Source organism: Diorhabda sublineata, chromosome 2 (genome assembly GCF_026230105.1).
Source record: "Diorhabda sublineata isolate icDioSubl1.1 chromosome 2, icDioSubl1.1, whole genome shotgun sequence".
NCBI classification, from domain to species: domain Eukaryota; kingdom Metazoa; phylum Arthropoda; class Insecta; order Coleoptera; family Chrysomelidae; genus Diorhabda; species Diorhabda sublineata.
Window position 1 is genome coordinate 3,359,634 of NC_079475.1, and position 23,536 is coordinate 3,383,169.

Here is a 23,536-nt window from a genome sequence, read left to right on the forward strand (position 1 = left end):
CACACCATCCGAAAACACAATAAAAATAGCGTCATTATAAGATTAGCAGATAGAGCTATAAAACTAAATTCACCCCAATATCAGTCTGAAGTAATCAAAAAACTTGAAACTATCTTAATAAATAATCAATATTCTTTAAACTAAATCAATAGAATCATTAAAGATCTTTCGTATATATTTCATAATAATAACTTAAATCCAAATTTACAAACAAATCCAAACCAAGAAGAAAAAACTAAAATATATTTTATCTTAGTACAACATCAATGTATGTAATAAATTGAAAAATTCGCTTCCCTCGTTATTTACAAAATTTAAAAAAAATCGCATATATATCATGTTTTAATTGTCCAGGAATGAGTATGCAATATCACCGAATATTAACAAAACCAGAAGAAGTCTGACAAAAGCGTGCCGATTGTTGCAAATACCAACTAAAGAAGTATTCTAATTACCATCATTTAACAAATGATACATACCTTCATAAAATATATACAGGTGCCGATATTCAAGAGAGTTAGTCTTAAAAGGGAAGAGCTTCTTATTGTATTGTTAATATTCAGTGACAATATCTAGAAAATAGGATAAATGGTCATAAATATACTAAAAATATATAAATTACATCATACAAGTATTAACAAAATGAAAAACACGAATTTAGTTTCTAAAACACCACAATTTTAACTCAAGATAAAAATTATGAAAAATTAATAATCAAAGAAATCTTTAGGGCCGCTTGACATAATGCAATATAACATACAAGAAATTGCATGCAAGTCTCTGTAAGCGGTAAAAGTAAACAAATTCCCAACCTCAAATTTTATCTAATATTTTGCACCTAGTTTAACAATGAAAATATCGAAGCCAAGTTTTACTAAAGTCAGCTAATCTGTTAAGTCAAAAGTAACTAGATTGCAACTTAAATGCAATAAAAATGGCACAAAACCGATAATGTCATGATCTTGCATGAAACAATCAGATTAACTTCATCTGCGCATGCTTTTGATCAAGAAATATTGCGTATTGTATTGCATTGCACGTTGTATTGCATCATGTCAAGCGGCCTTTATGCAACAAAATAAATTGTTAGCTAATAATAAACAAGACATGAAAAAAATTTATTATAACTTAATCAAATTTTTCAGCTATGTCGCCACCTGTAATTTTTGAAAAATTGCTGGTTTTAATGTATGGAATAGAACCAAAAACCACTGAGGAGGAAGGTAGTGATGAAAATGAAAAAAACATCCCTGATACCCTAAGGATAGTTTTTGGTTCTATTTCATACATTAAAACCGTTTCTTAAAAAATTAGTAAGGAATTTAAAGGGGAAACAAACGTTAAAATTGCTCCGGTCTTAAGGTGAGAGATAAAGTTTGGTTTTAATGTTCACAATTTTTGGTTTTTATCATATATTCACAATAATAATCAATTCCAAACCATTTGGACATCCTCAGAATCAGTTGCTGAAATTTGGACACTTGTTTGCTTCCATTACAATAATCATGATGGGATGGGTTTATAGCCCGAGAATGACGGATGTGAGAGGTTACAAAATTCGCGGACTCTTAACTCATTTCATCATACCTCTTTTTTCAATTTTTAAAAAATGACAGGTGGCAGCTGTAGATAATAAAATATGAATTATAATATAGTAATTTATCAAGCCTTCTGTTTATATTGAATTAGCGTTTATATTATTCCTTCAGTTCAAATCTTCAATAATTTTAAAAAAAGAATGAGAAAGCAATTTTTCATCAAACTTCCACTCCTTTTTATTAAATTCTGATTACCCCTCCTATACGAGTTAAAAATAAACTCAAAATAAATTAGTAACAAATCGACAGGAACTAGTAAGATTAGTTTTTGTAAAATTCCTCCAAAGAAAAATTTTTTCATTCCAAATCCAAAATTCAATATTGCTACAATAATATAGTTCACAAAAAAATTTCGTCATATAATGTTAATATACAAGTAAGTTTTAATGATTTAGAAAATTTTATTTGATGAACCAATTTCTTTTGGTATTTATTACAACCTTGAAAGTGAATGCAAAATCGTTCAAAAACTTGGTATAATACGAAAAAATTTCACCAAAATAAAAAAACTCTCCCTGATTGAAAAAGTGTTTTCTGTAATATAGAAATATTAAAGTTATAGAGTCTGGTTATTAGAAATAATTGTTGATTTTCATAGATATATTATGAATGACATTGAATTGAATGGAGCTTCATATTTATTGATTTGATTATGAAAGCTGAATTTCATAGGTTAGGTAAGGTTAGTTGGTTACCGATTGCATTGAATTTCTTTTATACAATTTGTTTTTCAAAGTTTTATAATCCATAGATCGAACCTCGTAGAAAACATGATAGGCAAAAGAGCACCAATCTGGGTATAATTTGCCATCACTTTTGTGAGAGGTTATCTGATGGTCAGTGAAGGAATTTCATGAATTATGTTAGGCAATTTAGTTTGTTGTTTTATCTTTTATTTAAGTAAAAAATATAAAGTTACAATTTGTCTGAATATACACTGGCGAGTAAAAAATTGCGAATAATTTTAGCGTCAATATTGATAAGGATTAGTAGGCGTTAAAGCAAATTTTTTCCGAGACTTGACAGCTGTCATTCGATGTATTGAGTACTACTTTGATGAAAAATGTGCCTTTGCGCTAATTGAACATTCACATTTCCCTTGCCTTCCTTTTCCAGTTTACTGTTGATTCTTCGTGTAAAACCTAACGATTCCAAAGTGTAGTGATTTAACAGGCCCATAATGCCTTTAGATCCGATTATTGCGGCAAGAATTGTTGCGCTACAAGATGGTCGTGGGCAAAGTGAAACTGCGAGAATTGTTGGTGCTAGTCTTTGTGATGTGCAAAGGGTGTACCAGCGCTTTCTGGAGACTGACCTGATCACTAGAAGACCAGGGTCTGGGCGAAAAAGAGTTACCACTCAACGAGATGACCGTTTTTTGGTGTCCCCATGTTTGCGGAATAGGACAGCTACTGCAGTTTCACTGCGAAATCAGTTGGAAGAAGTCAGAAATGTCAAAGTTAGTGAATGGACCGTTAGAAGAAGACTTCATGCTGCTGGACTGTGATGCAGAAGAATGGCTACAGGTCCCCCATTGCAACGCCAACATCGGATTGCAAAATTAATTGACATTTGCCAGAGATCACGTTCGTTGGAATGATGATGACTGGAGCTGGGTAGGTATTGTTCTCAGATGAGTCGCGTTTTTGCCTCACTGGGTCAGATAGACGTCGACGAGTGTGGAGAAGAACTGGGGCAAGATATGCTGAAGTTTGCATTGACGAGCGTCTCCCATTTGGCGGTTGGTCAGTTATGGTTTGGGCGGGAATCAATGCACAAGCTCGTACAGAGTTGGTCTTCATAGAAAATGGCTCTCTAACCTCTCACAGGTACATTACGGAGGTGCTAGAAGACCGTATTATGCCTTTCATGGTAACTATGGGGGAACGTGGCATTTCTACGCGAGATAATGCGAGACCACATACAGCCAGAATTGTCAGGGAGTATGTGGATGAGGTAGAAATTAGGCGGTTTTAATGGCCAGCCCGCAGCCCAGACATGAATCCCATAGAAAATGTCTGGGACGAGTTGGGACGACTGATCCGCACACCAGCACCAAGAACTGCCCAGGAGTTGAGAAGATTGTTGTTACAGGAATGGGATAACATCGACCAAAATGTGATCCGAAACTTAATTCAAAGTATGCCGCGTCGACTTCAATCAGTCATCAATGCAAGAAGAGAGAATACACGTTATTAGTGTCAAGTTTTTTTATTTTGTTCGTTACGTGTCTTCCCTGACAACAAAATTTTGAATTTCGCCGAAAATGTTAATTTGTTGCTTTTTCAGAATAAATCATTAAATCCAAGGAAAAAATGCATGTTTCCTTAGTATCGAGTATCACATTCGGCTTACAAAAGCACATGCAATGATGTACAGTTTGCGAAAACTACCAAAACGTAAAATAAAAATAAAAGAACATGAAAATTTTAAGGTGACCTTAATTTTTTGCTCGCCAGTATATATATATATATATATATATATATATATATATATATACACACACACGGGTCTGTTCTTTATAATGAATAAAATATTCAAAATATACAATTTCTTAACTAGCTATTACAATTATTTTATTTTACAAACATTCATATTATATATATATATATATATATATATATATATATATATATATATATAATATTATATACTAAAAGAAATACTTAAACTAAATAGAACAGTACCTTAAGTGTTTGTTATGTTGTATTTTTAATTTTTTTTTTTAAATTGGGAATTGTTACGGCCTTACAGAATAAACAGATACTCCGCTGTAGTTCCACTCCTGTTCTTTTCCTTTTCCCAACTTCTTTATCTTGGAAATTGTCCCTTTGTGAGTATTCTCACTTATTTCACTTTATTTAATTGTTTTCACTAATTTCTTATTACTACACTTATACAATTATTAATTATCAATCCTTTGAATATTTTATGCCTTTTTTATCAAGATTTTAAGTTTTTAAATTTCAATTAAAATTATTTTACTCTTTTTTTTCTTGCCAAAAATTTCTCCCGTTGTTGATTCTTTTCTTCATTGTTCTGCTCTAAGTAACCGAATAACAGAACTGAACTTATTGCTTTATTTATATCTTATTATTTAATAATTTATTTTGGATATATTTATACCATAACAATATATATTTGTCAAAAATCACTCTGTTACTTACTTTGTATTTTTATTACAGGATGCTCTAGAATTACAAGTAGGGAGTATAAAACAAGGTCAAAGAGTGTTGCTGGTAGACGATCTCTTGGCAACTGGTGGAACTTTAAGTTGCGCTACAGAATTGATAGATAAGATCGGAGGTGAAGTAGTGGCATGCCTTGTAATTATTGAATTACCAAAACTGAATGGTCGGAAATTGATAAATGGCAACATTTTGTCACTTATTGAATTTTAATGTGTGATGTGTAAGAAGTAATAAAATACATTCCATTTGTATTTAATATTTTATTTGTAAAATCCGAATAAACAAGTGTATATTTTTTCATATATTAAGTTTTACTTACATTCCTTTTAATATCAAAACAGGCATTTATGAAAATATGGAATTTTGTACTTGAATTTCATTCGATGATTGACTTACAAAGACTTCAGGAAATTTCTTCAATGCACTTAAATTTTTAATCTCAACAATAGAACTATCAAGGAAATTAAGATACTAATAGCCTTAAAACAATTTTCTTAGTATTACATATCTATGATATTTATGTAGTCAATATGGTGAGAATTTAATACATATTATTTTTTCACATACATTGAATGCTAATAGCTTCTCAAATTAAGCCGGAAGGTAGACATAATGTTATTGTTACCATTATACTATCAAAACTATGAAATTTTTAGTTAATATTTTAAATGTGGTTAAAGAAAATTAGTATTATCAGTTTTGTTGTTAGTTTTTGACATGACACGACACTTTTTCCCTGTATCTGATGATCTAAGTTTGTACGAAAATATTCCAATTGTCACACTGATGATTTCTCTATTTTCACTGATGTTTTAATACCAAGAATGTGAACATTTTGAGAATATTGAGAAGGATGCCATGCTTCTAATATGACCTTAATGTATTGTGTATCAGAGGATAATCAGACATGTCATTTTCTCCCAGATTCTTATATCTCACCATTTACATACCAAAACATTTTTGGTGGACTGCAACCATTTGTATTAACTTTGCTTTTATCATTCCCAAGTAGATTACTGATGCTATCCTTACAATACACCTCAATTAGTTTAGGTATTTTCTTTTATTAAAGTTAATAAAAGTGTGTAGAGGGAGTGCCCACAATTTACAAAGTTATTAAGTATTTTGTTACTTTTTCTTCATGATTTTACCTTATTTTTCAGAGATGCTGTTAAAAAAAGTTTTTATTTCTCAAAGAACGTCAATTTGACCATGGAAAAATGTTTGACAGGATAATACACAGACTTCATTTTACTAGCTAAATGATTTATCAATGACATTGTTTTATTTATATGAACGGTTTGCTGAGACTATCTCATTTACAAGTGTATATTCACAAAACCTCATCTCAATATAATTATTCAGATCTGGTCTCATATGTTACGAGTAGCAGGTCGTCGATATTTGGTAATTTTGTGGTTTCTGCATGTAAAGTTGATCCTATAGAAATAAGTAATTGACAGAATTGTAGATATGAGAATAATAACGAAAAAAGGTTGTGCTATTTAATTCAAAATATGACAAATATTAGACAAATCAGTTTTTAGTAAATACTAAACTACATGTGGTTAAATTCCAAGAAATGAAACTTGATTCAATCTCAAAAACAGTGTAGGTACATGTTAATGTATTCCTCACATTCCACGTTCCTATCCTTAGTGTTACTTTCTCTTCTTTGTTCCTTGATTTCATTTCCTTTTCCATTGCCTGGCCTGATTCCCTGTCCTTTGTCCTTATGGGCCTGTTTAGTTTTTTGGTTATATGTTTTGACTCCTTTTTTCCCAGCTTGTTCTCCTCTATATTCCATGTCCATTCTTGTGGTTCTATTCGTATATCCAATTTTTACCCATTTCCCTCCTTTTTTTCCTGTGCTCTTATTCTCATTTTTCTTATCTTTATGTGACAGACCATCTTGTATGTACACTTTTTCTCCTTTTTAGACCTCAATTTTTGTTTGTTTATCATCACTTTTTTTTTCTTGATTGGACAATCCGACTATGCATGTATTCTCTCCTAACCTCGCCTAGCTTTCTACTTCTACTATTGATGCGTCATTCAGACTGAGATACGTACCTAAGCTATGGAAAGAAGAAGGTATTATGTTACCTAAGCCAGATAAACATTCCTAGGATGTTACATCTTGCCGGTCCATCCCTTTGTTGCCTATTATTTCGAAATTGTACGAAAAATTGTTCAGTTCATAGAATCATAGACGTAATCGAAAAGTCTTTGGAGGAGAACAAAGTGTGTTCTACTCTACGGCCTTCCTAGACGTGGCCCAGGGCTTTGATAACGTTTGGCATAAATTCGGACAAATATTCCAGAGTAAAACAGGAAGAAGCATACTCTCATATAACAGAAATAAAATCTGGGTACCTCAGGATACTAGGCCCTACGCTCTACTTACCTCTTGAATACCAGATAGTTTCAAACTTTGCAGATGATACGGTACTTTGGCTGTCGGAAAAGACCACGAAGAAGCTAATATGATATTACCAACATCCATAGACGTGATTAGCAATGCTCGAATTCCTTATACTATCAATGCAAAGTATTTGGGAACGACACTTGATCCTAGACTTCGCTGGAGAGTCCACGTTACAAAAACGTTATAAAATATAAAAAGATGTACTGGCCTCTATGGAGGAGCTCCAAATTGTCCGAACACAACAAACTGTTTCTCTATAAACAGATATTGGAACCTGTCTGGACACATGGCATACATCTTTGGGGCTGCCAGTAAAAGTGATATTAAAGTGATACAACGTTTCCAATTAAAGTATTAAGGAATATCGTTAATGCCGTAATATCTCCATAAGGACCTAAATGTACAAACTGGCAACAGGCAGTAGCCATGAACAAAGGATACTACAACATGAAAACTTTGAGGTTATCCAACACACTGACAATGCCAATTTATTGAGAAGGCTTAAGCCGTTTGAGTGCAAATATCGTGTAACACGTAAACGGTAGTGTTGCTAAAATACTAGACACTAATGTATACCAATGAGTAGGACCTTAGGATTGAAAAATTTCCACGTTAAGTTAGGCTAAAAAAAATTGCTTATTGATCTTTATAGTCAGATTGTTCTAACAGAAAAATACCATACCTGGGTGTTTTCTTTAACAAACAAAAAAATTAATGTTAATATACAAATGGTTGGTGCGACTCTGTACAAGTAGCCTCGTCTTGAAGATCACGTGAACAATGCATGATAATATTTTTGAACACTTCGTTTATTGGATCTACAGAATATAGTTAATTTCAATTTATATAAATAAAACTCTGATTAATATTACTTGTAAATTGTAAGAATCATCACGAACAGAATCTACTACGACACCATTTAGCTCATATCTAAGCTCAAGAAATAGGAATGCGACTGCGTTGTTTAAAAATTTTACTTTAGTTGGTACAGTCCCCATAGAAGATTGCAGTTTTCTGTCAATGTATATAAATAACTGTTTGAAGTTAGTGTATATGCTTCCAGTTACTATATGGGATTCCATTTTCATCGTTATAATTCAATTTATAGGGTATGAATGGCTGATATGTGGGAAATTGTAATTACTCTTTAGTGGTGTCACCAGCAAGTTGTAGGATTTCCATTATATTAGTGATTTGAATCCAAGAGACTTCAAAAATTGTTTAATTTCAGTTCAGAGTAGTCTCTTTGTTTTCATCAAACTAATGCCCCTACCAGAAATGGAAGGTTTTCTATAGTTTTTTGTAGAATGGGGTCAATTGAATTTTAATTTTCTTATGTGTAAAGTATAAGCAATTTCTTTACCTTGAAAACTAATGAGATTTCCCTATGGATTAATAATTTTTACTTCATTGTTTTTTATCGTTTTAATAATAACAGGGTAATACAAGATATTTTGTGGTGACTATTTTATAATCTTTAGCCATTGTTGGAAAATAGATAGATAATATGCACAGTGGCTATGCTGCAATTAATGCTTATCGTGCTCACTTTAAAAATATTCCCCAGTCTCACGTTTGGTTGAGGAGTACTTTTGTTTAGGTTATGCCCAAGCACTGAATCATTGATGACGCCATTTAGGACCAAGGACTGGCAAATAAGCTATGATGGATCGAGTGACCTCGCTGCTTTCCTGCAGCACTGGATGTTGCAAGCTATGCCGAAACATTCACAAGGAATACCTGTGCTTTGGTTCCGGAACACCCGCAAATATTTGGCCAGTTGGCAAGTTTTCTTCTCCTCATTCCGGGATTCTTCTTTCCGGCAACTACAACTTCGACTTTGAGGTAGCATTTAGAAGGAGAGTTCACCACATACAAGAAAGTACCGTCACGTAATTTAGCGACATGCACACCCTTATCTGCCGTCATAGAAGCATCACCCTAGAGCTGGAATTGAAATGGCTCTACCGGAATCTCCATCCAGAGTTTCGGCATCAAATTCACTGAACAGACTTTTCTGACGAACAGGAGGTTGCGAAGGTTGCCCAGGAATATGAACTACTACGAATCGAGATCGAGCAAGCCCAAGTACCGTCTATTGATTCTATTCGCAATCCACTGCACTCAGCGGCTGTCATCGTAAACGCTAGGGCAGCCAATCAAGAATACGCCGCTACGGCAAGGAACCTAGCTTGCCGGTCTACTACTGGAGGAGCTGAGTCGTGTGCAGTAGGAGTCGTGAAACTGCCATTGGGAGAGCTAAGTATTCACATCTCAGTGGTGATCGTGTTTGTGCCTTCAATCAACCGAGTAGAAATACACTTTGAAATATTTTTACCGGGACACATATAACGTGCATGCGGTAATTGCTACGCTAAATTTGAGAAGCGCAGCCATAACCGTAGTGGTTTGACTGTCCAAGAACTTAGATTTGCACGCCGCTTAAGCCTGCTTGTTGCACGTATTTGCCATCGCTTTGTTCCAACGCTTAGCAGTCGTTTCTGCCTTACTTGGCATTTATTATGCGTTAGCCGTAGAGTTCACGTATCATTGTTTTTCAAGCTATTTTCAGTTATTTTGATATGTCCTCATATACAGTTAACTTTTTAGTTTTTGATAGAGAAGTTGTATTTAACCGTTGTTCCTCTTTCTCTCGCTCGAGCCGTTCCCCAAAAACGTCGTAAGGAACACCAGCAGCAAGTACCCAGGTTACTAATCGAGGAGAGCAAGTTAAATCGGTTCACTTTTTCGCTTGATTCATTCCCAAATGAACTTTCAAACATGCAATAACATGTTAACAGTTTTAGTCTAAAACGAGGTTTAATACGAATTACTGTCAAAACAAGATTATGTGATTCTATAGTTAAAAACAATAACAACTGTCCGTGTCCATGGCCTACTTGTCGTACAAGAAGTTATCAAAAAATAAAGACTATCGAGAAAAAGAGTGGTGCGTTAATTTTGTACAAGAGTTTCTGTTCTGTTTTCTACTAATTTGATTTGAAGGATAATTATTATTTATTGAGATAATTTCAAGCTATCAAATTCTTTAGAATGATATTTGGGTGAGCTTAGTTTATAGCTCTATATTCTAATCCTATAATTAGGCTATTTTATGGTTATTGTTTTCTATTTCTCTGGTGTATTGGATTCTAGAGTTAAATGGAATAAAAAAATCTAGGCAATGATCATATTTATCATAAAGAATTGCAGCTAAAAATAATAGTTCGTGTTTTCATTAGGTGCTGAAGCCAGGAGGTATAGCTGCAAATCAATATGTGGATACCGATATCTTGGAATATCACCTCTACCCTATTCCTGAGTCCAATTAGTTGCACGATATCTTAGTCGTGCGTTAGATTCCATCACATGGTCTCCAAGGCTTTGGAGCGCTTCCCACAGTTTATAGTACCGCGACTTGATTTGAGTCTGTGTCGTCCGAGGGCTTGAATCTGATCTTCAAGTTTTTCTTATTGCCCAAATTTCTTTTGGAAGATGGTTGCCAGCCCTCGTGCGTTCTTGATACCGGCGGGAATATGGTGTGGCAATGAATAATCTTCCGGAATATGCAATAATCTTTTCTATAGTGTACTACACGTCTAGCTTTCTCAGCACATCCATTCGCACTTCAAAACTGCGATAGATGCCAACATTGAACAAATACAAGGTAGCGATATATATAAACAAGGATAAAAGTAAGTATTTAATTTCAGAATGAAACTCTGTCAGATTCAACATCTTCAATTTCAAAGTATTATTTGAATAAAGGAAAAGTATTAGTAGCTCAACATTTTTATATCAAATGCAAATATCAAGAAATTGTTTTTGTTTTCACAATTTTATAGTGCCTAGAAATCAGTATACACTACTCCCAGTGGTAGATTCGCCAAATCTCACAGTTTTAGGACAGACAACTTCGCATAGGCAATCTTGCGCATCATATCGTATACCAGACGTCCTTAACTTTGAGTTATTTATTTCCTTCTTTTTAAACCGCTTGTGCTAAAATAAAAATATAATTATTTTAAATACAAGTAATGCGTTATTATAATATCAAATTTTTATCTGTTATTTTAAACTGATTTTATATGAAGAGAACCCGAAATCATGATAAATTATCATGAATATATATATATATATATATATATATATATATATATATATATATATATATATCGTAACGAAGTCTAATTTTAAGACTAATTTTAATATATTTTCCAAGCTTTGGAATACTTATGTATTCATCGTCTGGGACTGATAGGAATTTTGAATTTTTATTGATTTTTAATTAGTTAGATTATGAAAGACGTTTAATATTGATTGGTTAATTTATAGATAACATTAAATTTCAATAGGCTAGGTCGTTATGAATGTAGCTGAATATTTATTGGTTAGAACAGGGGTCTCAAAACTTTTCAGTCTTAGTGCCATACTGATTACTCCAGTAAGTTACGAGGCCAAAACCATATTATCATTGTTGCCGGTGGTAAAAAGTGAAATAGTCCACTGATGAAAAAATAAGTCCGAAAAAGTACGCAACGTTTAAAAACGACTGCAAATCGGACTAAAGTCCACAAAACGGCAACACTGCATATTATTAATTTTCCTGTCATTATCTCTAATTTATAGATTAATCTTGGAGTACGAGCCATGAGGAGTAACGTGACACGACATCATAGATAGTACCTTCTATCGCTAACAGATGGCGCTAATAGCACGTACAGAATAATCTCGTTGGTTCGAGAAAGTTCTGGTGTCTTCCACTCACTTCTAGATGGCAGTAATTGGAATATATAAGAAGGCTAGTGGCGCAACACAAGTCAGTTCCTATGACACTATTGTGAAATAAAATGTGATTTGATTTTGATTTGAATTGTTGCGTTTGTGTGTGATTTAGAAGTATGGAAAAGAAGCGAAAAAATGATAGTGAATGCAGAAAATTCAAAGATCAGTGGAACATTCAGCATTTCGTAATTGAGTCCAGTAACAAAGCGCTATGTTTGATTTGCAATGAAAGCATAGCTGTTCTCAAAGAATATAACATTAAACGTCATTATGAAACCAAACATTTTCAAAATTACTCAAAATATACAGGAAGTTTGCGGACAGAACAATAGAAGCTATGAAGCGCGGATTGAAATCGCAGCAATCTTTATTTACAAAAGTCAAAACTGAACAAGAGGCTGCAACTCGTGCCAGCTTTCGTATGGCCCTGGAAATTGCAAAAAGTGGAAAACCATTCACCGATGGAGAAATGCATAATGTGCCCTGAAAAGGTAAATTTATTAAGAACTGTCTGTATGTCAGCAAACACTATGGCTCGAAGGGTAGAAAACATCGCTGAAACTACATCCTCTCAACTGTTCGACAAAAATGGACATGTTGAGTGGTTTTCTTTGGCCTTGGATGAGTCAACGGATGTGTCAGATACTGCTCAGGTGTTGATTTATATCCAAGGAGTAGATAAAAGCTATGAAGTGCATGAAGAACTTCTTGATATGTTTAGTATTCATGGCACAACTACTGGTACAGATATTTTTAAAGGAGTTGAAATGTTCATTAATCAAAAGAACCTTCGATGGAGAAACTTGAAATGTATTACAACTGATGGAGACAAAAACATGAGTGGGAAAGATAAAGGAGTGTTGGCTCTTGTATCAACGGCTGTAGAAAATGACGGGGCTGAATCACCGACAATTCCGACAATTTATTGAAGAGATTTGGTCCTATTTGTATTCTCCTGACAAGTAGCCTTATGTGTTGCTAAAGGTCAGATCCACTCATATTAGTTCCTTTTGTTGTAAAATTTACTTCATTATTTTCTATAAACCAACAAACTGATGAATTTTGCGGGTAATTTTTTTTATCCTGAGTTTTTTTTGTAATTTCAAACTTCAAATATAGATCATTTTATTTTTTTTTGAACAAGCAGCTTTATTCCTAAAGATACCTCAATCTATTTGTATACCTTTCTCAGTTTAGGTCAAAAAATTTATATTTCAATAGGTTAGGTCGTTACGAATGTAGTTAAATATTCATTGGCTAGAATATAAATGACAATAAATTTTATAGGTTAGGTGAGGTTAGTTGCGTGTTAAAGGCGTTGAATTTTTATAGAATTTGTTTTTTCAAAATCTAAACGATATGTATAAATTACACTAAGTTTATTTAAATCAGTTTCAGGTTCTTATTGATGCATTGTTCATTTTGGGCAATATATATTGTTACTAAAAATAAAAGTTTTTTGTAGTTTTTTTCAGTTGTCAAAACTTTGGTAGATTTATAAATTATATTGTGTTCTCCATGATAGACATGACTCGCTAATGAACATCTATCAGGATATAATCTGATATCACTTGTGGGAAGTTATCCGTCTGATCAGTGACCTTTTCGACTGACCAATGTAATTTTTGTCACAATTTAAACAAGGTATTTCTTATACTATGTTAGGCAATTTATTGATTGGTGTTTTATCTTTTACTTTAGTAAAAATGGATGAAATATCAACTGTTTGACTGTATGCTATTTGACCATTGTGTTGTTTAAAGATTTCAGAAAGTTTAGGAGTAACTGATTTTATATATGGTAAAGGTGTATAAATATTTGGAATAGAAATGTTAGAAATGACGTTTGAAAATGATGATTCATGTTTAAGTTTTTTAATGTTTTTTTCATGAAAAATTGGATCAGAACTTTTGAGGACTCTATGTTTCATCTGTTTGATTAAATTAATTTTAGTGTTATGTGGGTGATATGAATGATAATTGATATATCTTCCAGAATTTTGTTAATTTCTTCTGGGTTACCTTGTCAATTTGTTTTTTGTTTAAAACTTTTTCCATTAATTTGTTACATCTTATTAGTTGTTTTTAGAGTTGGATAATTATTAAGTTCTTTGTATGATGTATTATTGTAGATAAGTTCTTTGGATAAATCTAAATACTGTTGTTTCTCCATAATGATTGTGACATTACCTTTGTCGGATTATATGACTATTAATATATATAATCGTTTTCTTAGTAGGATTGTGGCAAAATTGAAGATCAAACTCGTAATATATTTCCGAGCTTTCGAATACTAATTTATTATCGTCTGGGGATTGAATTATGTATGTACAATATAAGAATGTGACAAAAACAACTATTGTTGTAGAGTAGAATGTGACAGTAAAATTATTATTGTTATATCTTTATGCAATGAGCTTACCTTATTTTCTACATATTCTATTGGTTGATTCCTGTTCTGTAACTCGTTTTCTACTTTATTTATCAATTTATCTAGAATTTCAGCATCAATTAATATCTCCAGTTTTTTCTGATGATCATTGTGCTAAAACAGTATAGGCATATTTCAATTTTTGAATGTTTATTTATAACAATTATTCATTTGGCAGTAGCACAGTTTAATAACATTTCAGTCATTGTTTAACGATGTAAGTTTTTTATTCATTATTTCGTGTTTCAGTTGTACATTAAAAATTTTATATTCAACTTATCAATATGACAGCGGCCTAAACAATTGCGAAATATTAAAAGTTTTCAGTTCAATTACACAGACTATTTCCTTCGAAAAATTTAAGCCAACCAAAAACTGTAATATTTTATATTTACCTAGCAACGATCAAATTTCAGCGATAATACTGCACTAGTGCAAATTATCGATAATTTGCACTAGTGCCAAATTTATGTCTAGGATTAATAAACATCATTTGGTTTTAATTTTATATTTTAAGAAAAGGAACAAATATTGTTTTTTTAACTTAAATTTTTCACAGGAAATAGTCTGCCAAAATGCCCTCTCGTGCATGTCAAATTGTCTCATAATTTCCTCTCGTGCACATTCGCGCACTCGAGAAAATTAAATTATCGACAATTTGACATGCACTCGGGACATTAATATTGAAAATATATCATAATAAATAGTGAACGACTGAATTATAGAATAATTTCATAAAAAAAAATTTGGAATATTTGAAGGATTAGGTCACTGAAGTTTGTGTAATATATTTTTTTTAAATCTAAATTAACTTTGAGAGACAAATAATTCTAGAGCTACAAAAAATTGGTGTTTGCCTCATTGCAGAAACACATTTTATAAAAGTTAGTGTATCAAGTATCAAAGTTAGTGGATATAACGTGTATCATACTATACACCCAAAAAATGCTTCAAAAGAAGGAAGCGCAATTATAATAAAGGAATCTATATTACCAAATGATCGAAATACATGTCACAAAACCTTACGAAGTGATAATCACAGTTTTATACAGCCCACCGAAAAATGCTATAAAGAAAGGACAATACATTGACTTCCTGTATAGATAAGGATACAGATTTATAGTGAATGGGATATTATTGCAAAACACACCTACTGGGGAACATTGACAAAAATTGGAGAAAAAGAATTTTGCAGCATATAATAATAATGTCAACTAGAAACCCGGCATATTGGCCCACAGAGCAGAATAAGATCACTTATCTTATTTTCTTTAATCAAGAATGTATTCTCAAATTCTCTTACACTAAGTTATAGTATAATACAAAGAGAATGCACCCAAATTAGTAAATATTAGAAAGGATAAGCGAAATTTTAAAATCAGTCTTCAGCAGGCAATTGATCTCTCAGTTCCACTGTAAACGGAAGAACAGTTAGATCAAGAAGTAGAACGTCTTGTAAAAAATATTTAGAAAGACAACAACTTAAAACGTGAACTGCAGTGCATTAAAAAAGAATCGGTTGCCGAATACCTGAGTGAATTAATTTATGATAACAGTACGGATTGGAAAGTAACAAAACTATTGAAAATGCCCATTCTACATAACCCACCAATGAGAATATAAGATGGAAGAAAATAAGCAAAAAGCAAATAGTTTCCCAGAACATTTGTAAAAAATTTTCCAGACCAACGAGGGTGAAGAAACCCAAGACTGGAATGGACCAGAACAGTAGAATTGCAGCCCCTAGATTTGACCTTATAACTGGGGAAGTACTGAAGCAACTTCCAATCAAAACTAGTGAAATTAACCAACCTTATTAATGCGTCATCCGGACTACCTAAGCTATGGAAAGAAGCAGAGGTTCTACCTAGGCCAAGTAAACCTTCCTAGGATGTTATATCCTGCCCGCCCATCCCTTTGTTGCCTGTTATTTCAAAATTGTACGAAATATTGTCCTTAAAGGACTAAAACATATAATAGACGAAAAGAACATAATTCCATTCCATCACTTTGGTTTTCGAGAAAAGCAATCAACCATCGACCAAGTTCATAGAATCATAGACGTAATCGAAAAGTTCTTGGAGGAGAACAAAATGTGCTCTACTCTACGTTTGGCATAGGGGCATAAATTACAAGTAAGTAAGTAAGTTACTACCATGGCAATATAAAATACGATGTATCGATATATAGTTAGCCTAGACCAGTTCCATGCATAAACAAACTATTGCGTTACAACAGCAACGATTAATAACTTAATAGAAGTGTCAGTGTAAAATTTGACGTCAAAAAGTAAACCAGAATTATGCAATAAATTAAAAGAAAAATGATATTCACCGAAATTTTGAAAAACGAAAAATTGGAGTATCGAGCCATCATCAAGTACCTGTATTTAAAAGGGTTAAGAGGTAAGCAGATTCAGGAAGATATGCTTAATACCCTTGGTGATCAATGTCCTTTAAATGCGACCGTAAAAAATTGGACTGCAAGCTTCAAAAGAGGTAAATTTGCCATTAAAAATGATGACCGATCGGGAAGGCCAGTTTCTGTGTCAGTCCCCGAAAATATCGATGCAGTTCATGACATGATTTTATCAGACCGTTGAATTGGGCTAAAACGAATATCTGAAGCACTGAATATTTCATACGAACGCGTTCAACATATAGTTCACGCCAATTTGGACAAAAGCGTGCAAGGGTAGAAGCGTCGCATTCGATCTGTGCTCGATTTAAAAACGATTTATACTTCTTAAACCGAATTATTACTATGGATGAAGCTTGGGTACATTTCTACGATCCAAAAACAAAGCAACAATCTAGGAAATGGCGACACTCTGTTTCTCCAAGACCTAAGAAGTTTCGTGTCCAAAAATCTGCTGGAAAAGTTCTTGCCTCAGTTTATTGGGATTGCCGTTGAGTAATCACGATTGATTTTTTGGGTAGGAGTAGAACAATAGCCGGAGATTACTATTCGACATTATTGACCACTCTACGGAAAAAATTATAGAGAAAAGACGCGGAAATATATCCAAAGGTATTTTGTTTTTGCAGGACAACGCCACTGCACACAAATCTTATGTTGCCATGCAAAAAATTCGTGATTTAGGGTTTGAATTACTGGAGCACCCCCCTTATTCACCAGATTTGGTTCCGTTCGACTATCATCTCTTTCCTAAACTGAAAAAGAGTTTGAAAAGGCGTAAATTTTCTTCCAACGGGGTGGTAATAAAAGCTGTGGAGGTCTGGTTTGCAGAACAAGAAACATTTTTTTGAAAGGTCTAGAGACGTTGCAGGTTCGCTGTAATAAATGTATCCAATTAAGAGGAGAATATGTTGAGTAATAAAATATTTCAACATTGAAATTTTGTTTTGATTTCTTTTTGGAATACAATTGAGGACGAAATTTTAGTAATTTTTTGTTTTTGATGTCCATGCATTTATTCGTCTTCATAGAGAATATTTTAATTGAAAATTTGAAATATGGGATATATGGGTATTTAGTATGGAAATCTTAAATTTGGGGAGATTATTGAGTTTGATTTGGTAAGAAATGATTTGTTTGAATTTTTTTACCATAAATGTCCACTTCGAACTTCGAATCATGAATAAAAGTTCCTTGAATTGAGCTTTGTCTTTGTGAGACTTAAACTTTTGATTAACTACACTATGTCCGGATATATTAGGATTCTAAGGTTTTATTTTTAATTTTTTAAATCAGTAATTGTGGCATACCACGATAAAACATTTTTCATCGAATGGGTTCTATAGTTTCAATAATGGAATTATAAATTGTAATACTTGAATTTTTACTCAAATATTCTACATTATTTCAGAGGTAAGAGCGATTTGAGGAAAAAGTATAGCCATGATACGAAATATGTCATTATTAGCATTTTTGTTAAAGTTCCTCTATGCAGTTGGTTGTCGACCAATGTTATTGTATTATTTTTAAAATTCATAATATTATGTCGAATAAGTGTTTGTGAATTAACTGAAAGGTTTAACTGATTGTGTATTCTTTGTTTTACATTCAATATTAGGTTAGTTTATTCGATTCTGACTACCATGACTATTTATAACGATACTTTGGAATTGAAATGTTTTTTTTCTTCTATTTTATTTGCAAATAATTTACTTTCCTTTATGGTTTTTGTTTTGAAATTTCGTGCTCCAAAAAAATAAACGAATGGGGTACAAAAAAGCTCAGTTCACGTCTGGTACCCTGTTTAAACCAAATTCCCTTATAGGTAGGTACATTTTACTCGCGTACTTACGTTTTATAAATTAATATTCAGTTTCATGATTTTTTCGTAAGTTCTAAGGAGGACTGGAGGCTGAAATCAATATTTCCGGTGATATTTAATGATAAAATTTTTGTAATTTCAACTTTTTCGAGGACTTAATATTAATATTAAGGGCCCAGGGAATTTTTTTTTAAACTTTCAACAAAATTACACGATGGAACAGAAGTTTAAATTATTGAAATAGTTGAAAAAACCATCCCGTTGTATACATATACTTTGAAATTCTTTGAATTCTTTTAAATTGATTATATGTAGTTTCGAATTGGATTACAATTTACAATACTTGAAATAACAAAATTTTGAATAAAAAATAAAACATAAATTCTGTTTTGAGTATTGCGTAAGTTATCATTAATTCATACTCTCGGGGGTTTCATCTAGGAATTTCAGTATTTTACATGCAAATTTGAAATAATGTAGCCTAAAATTAAGAAATCAATTTATTCGTCATTAAGGTGCATTTCTTTTAAATGTTAAAGATTAGACGGGAATAAAATCGTTATGCAATATTTAGTTTCGTGATATCCTACAGTTCTAAAGTGTGTTTTTATTTTGTGTAAATTCAAAATTTCGTATCATTATGATATTCGATACAGGGTCAGAAATTATTTGATCAGGCACACCAAAAAAATTGATGTAGTTTATTAATGCTTTACTCACATGAGATGCAGTTTTATCTTCGACATATCTACTTATATGACAGTAGTTATGTGATAAAACTTGAATTTGATGTTTAAAACTTACCATAATACGTATATTTTTATTAGATAACGTTAGAACAAAGAATGAATATTGAAAGAATTACAGGTTTTTATTACCATACCGGTCCATTTTAATTAAAGCCGTCAGCTCTACCTTCATATGTAAATTCTCACTTCTAAGATAAGAGTTATGTTCAATGTTTGGTTTCTTTTTTTCCTAATTTTGGGTATCTTCCTTTTTTTAGATATAATCTTTATTGTCATAAGAAATTTTTTTTTATTGGCATAGAGACACAATTTTATATTAGATAATATAAAATACCAATTTGGTTTAATAATAATTATACGTGAGTTTTATGTATTGAATGCTTCAATTATCTAGGAAATGGCTTGTACGATTTTTATAAATTATTGTGTACAAGGGTCTTGTTATATCGCTGGTATTTCGCTTTTCGAAATCCTTAAAAAATACTTATTATTTTTCATCTAATGTTCCATACACCTAAATGCCATAATTTCGAAGTTATGGCTACATATGACGTTTCAATAAATTATTATTGATGAAGTTTATTGAAAGTCACAATGAATCGTTTATCTGAAGAAGAACGAATTAATGATATTAGGATATGGTAATAAGCGTAGAAGTCAACCAGAAACGTGTAATATCTTTAATAATTTATATCCTAACCGAAATCCTCTAAAAAGATCTACTGTCAGTAAATTAGTAAAAAAGTTTAACGAAACTGGTTCAGTAAGAGATTTATCCAAATCAGGGCGTATAAAAAGTTCACCAACTGAAAACAAATCTTTAGATGTTTGTGTCCTGTCTATCCAGACTTAAGTACTAGACAAACATTCAGGGAACTTGATATTTCGCAAACATCCGCAATGAAAATTTTACGTGATGATAAATTCCATCCATACAAAGTAACGTTGGTTCAAGAGTTGTCAGATAACGATTTTGATAGACGTAGAGATTGCAGACCTAATGATGGATAAATGTTACAATCAAAACGATCCAAATTTTTTAAGTAGTTCTATGTTTTGTGATGAGTATTTAGTATTAATGGAAACGTAAATCGGCACAATTGTAGATACTGGTCATGTCGCTGGATGTGTGAATAGCACACCCAATATACCGAAAAAAGGCGTCAAAATAATTGGTCCCTTTTTCATTGAGGGTGACTTAAATGATCCGGCGTAATTAGATTTATTGAAAAACAGTATTATACCTGAGTTGGCTTGGGTATTTTCAAATCCAAGTAAGTATTTTCAATTACATTAAAAAAACATTTTATTATTAGTAATTTTCAGATAATAACAATATTCCAAACAACAATATTTGGCTACAACAAGATGGTGTCCCACCTCACTATGCGTCTGTGGTGAGGCAACACCTAAATTATGTTTCCAAGAAGATTGATTGGTAGGCGTGGTTTTATGGAATCGCCTCCGCGATCCTTTATACTATTTCATGTGGGGCCATTTAAAAAACAAAACTTGCCAATATTCAGGAAATCAAAGATAGGATTACCACAGAGATAAAAAGAATTGACCAGTCGGGGATGTTGCAAAATGTATTGCAAATTTTTACGAATCGCATGACTTGTTGTATTCAAGTAAATGGACAAAATTTTGAGCATCTGCTCAAATCGCCTTTACTGTGTGTTTTCTAAAATTCGTAATTTGTCTTCAGTTATTGTAGGTTTTCTGCACCATGATTTGGATAAGTATTTTACTGCATCAGTTTCGTTCAACTTTTTACTAACCTACTAGACCTTGTCACGACATTTGTATTAGCACATAAAATATTAGAGACTATTTCCTTCGAAAAATTTAAGCCAACCAAAAAGCTGTAATATTTTATGTTTACCTAGCAACAATCAAATTTCAGCGATAATACTGCACTAGTGCAAATTATCGATAATTTGCACTAGTGCCAAATTTTCGTCTAGGATTAATAAACATCATTTGGTTTTAATTTTATATTTTAAGGAAAGGAACAATTATTGTTTATTTTAAATTAAATTTTTCTCAGGAAATAGTCTGCCAAAATGCCCTCTCGTGCATGTCAAATTGTCTCATAATTTCCTCTCGTGCACATTCGCGCACTCGAGAAAATTAAATTATCGACAATTTGACATGCACTCGGGACATTAATATTGAAAATATATCATAATAAATAGTGAACGACTGAATTATAGAATAATTTCATAAAAAAAAATTTGGAATATTTGAAGGATTAGGTCACTGAAGTCTGTGTAATATATTTTTTTTTAAATCTAAATTAACTTTGAGAGACAAATAATTCTAGAGCTACAAAAAATTGATTTTACCTCATTGCCGAAACACATTTTATAAAAGTTAGTGTATCAAGTATCAAAGTTAGTGGATATAACGTGTATCATACTATGCACCCAAAAAATGCTTCAAAAGAAGGAAGCGCAATTATAATAAAGGAATCTATATTACCAAATGATCGAAATTAAATTATCGACAATTTGACATGCACTCGGGACATTAATATTGAATATCCAAATAAAACGAGTTTATTCAATGGTAGCCTCTAAATGTACAATATTTAATAATGAAAAATAATCAGTATTTCTTAAGGATTTCTAAAAACACAAAATAAACTCCCATAAATAACGCACGACCCTTTATTTCAATATCAAAATCTAAAATGTTAATCTTTTGGACTTCTTTATTTTTCTATCACAAAAAGTTGAAGTATTTTAAATGTTAGCGATAAAATGTAGCAAAATTTCTTGTCAGCAAATAGCTGTTGTTTTCATTTTATGCATATTTTAATTTTTCTTTCATTCTATTGTTGTACCAACTTGTGGACAGCAGTAATTTAAGTCAATCAAGGTGTTTGGAGACTAGTTAACAAAAAATGAATAGAGTTGGCAGTTAAGTGAACGCGAAGCTGAAAGAATAGCCGAGTTAGTTAGACAGGGACAAAGTTATCGTGAAGTGACAAATCTGTTTTTCGTACACCACACAACCATTGGCAGATTAATGCAAAGGTTTCCAGAGACCGGTTTACATTCTAGGAGGCCTGGACAAGGACGTATTTCAGTGTTAACTCCTCGAGATGACCATTTTTGCAATTAAATTCATTCAGAAATCTGTCAATGATAAGTGTCGAACTCAACAGCCTTCTACGAGAAGTCCGAAATGTAAATATCTCTGATAGATCAATAAGACGACACCTTCAGAATGCTGGTCTACACAGCAGAAGAACTGTCCAGGCACCTTTGCTAAGCAGGCAAAATCGTTAAACAGCACCTAATTGAAAGCACGCCCAGGAGAATGTTAGCAACATTACATCCAGAGGCGGAAATACACGATAGTAGCGTTTAAAAAAAAGAACATTATTGTTTAGAATGCAAGTTTTATTTTTAAGAAAATTTGGTTTTATTGCAATGTTTTTATTCTTATTTTTTTATTCATTAAAAATCACTCTAAATTACTACACATATTTTATTATTGCGTCCAAAATGATTGAAAAGAAATTAAACAATAGCAATATTCATTTAAATTTATTAAATAAAAAAATATTTGCAGAAATCGGGGTGGTGCGTTATTTTTGACCAAGAGTGTATATAGGATGATCCATTTGAAATAACAAAAACAATAAATAAAACAAAAATCATACAAGCCATTTCCGAAATAATTGAGGCATTCTATACATAAAACTCACTCTATATAATACAATATTGATATCTTACTCCATACTTTTTATTGAATTATGCCAGTTTGTGATAAATTGTAGAATTCTGCCAAAGATTAGGGTCTTCCAACCAGAAATGCCTATCTCCGGAATCTCCAGAACTTATTAAATGTATTTTTTACCATATCAGACGTGGGTATTGTTAAGTTAATTTTTTTCTTCTAGTAAGGTAAATATGAATGGGTCTCTCAGTTGAGTTGTGAAAGTGTTTACGAACTAAACAAATGGATTCTACAATGAAAAGAGCGGGGAGAGTGGGAGAGTTAATATTTTGTATTTTTTAAAATAGAATTCAGAATGCGCTCTACTACTCAAACCATAAATGTAGCCCTTTTTTGTAATTTGAAGAGAGATTCGAAGAGGTGCA

The 23,536-nt window shown here is 32.3% G+C and overlaps 2 protein-coding genes across 2 annotated transcripts in view; one reads left to right on the forward strand and one right to left on the reverse strand.

Annotated features, from left to right (window-relative positions):
- Nucleotides 1-5,089, forward strand: part of LOC130453470 (adenine phosphoribosyltransferase) — a 26,190-nt gene extending 21,101 nt beyond the window's left edge. Inside the window, exon 3 of the mRNA XM_056793248.1 lies at nt 4,784-5,089. Coding sequence (XP_056649226.1) covers nt 4,784-4,999 — 216 coding nt within the window. The 3' untranslated portion in view covers nt 5,000-5,089. The remainder of the gene's footprint in view (nt 1-4,783) is intronic.
- Nucleotides 5,090-10,902: 5,813 nt separating this feature from the next.
- Nucleotides 10,903-23,536, reverse strand: part of LOC130453393 (TBC1 domain family member 31) — a 59,957-nt gene continuing 47,323 nt past the window's right edge. The window contains exons 9-10 of the mRNA XM_056793104.1: nt 14,424-14,546; nt 10,903-11,219 (exon numbers count right to left, since the gene is read on the reverse strand). Of these exons, the coding sequence (XP_056649082.1) occupies nt 11,073-11,219; nt 14,424-14,546 (270 nt within the window). The 3' untranslated portion in view covers nt 10,903-11,072. The remainder of the gene's footprint in view (nt 11,220-14,423; nt 14,547-23,536) is intronic.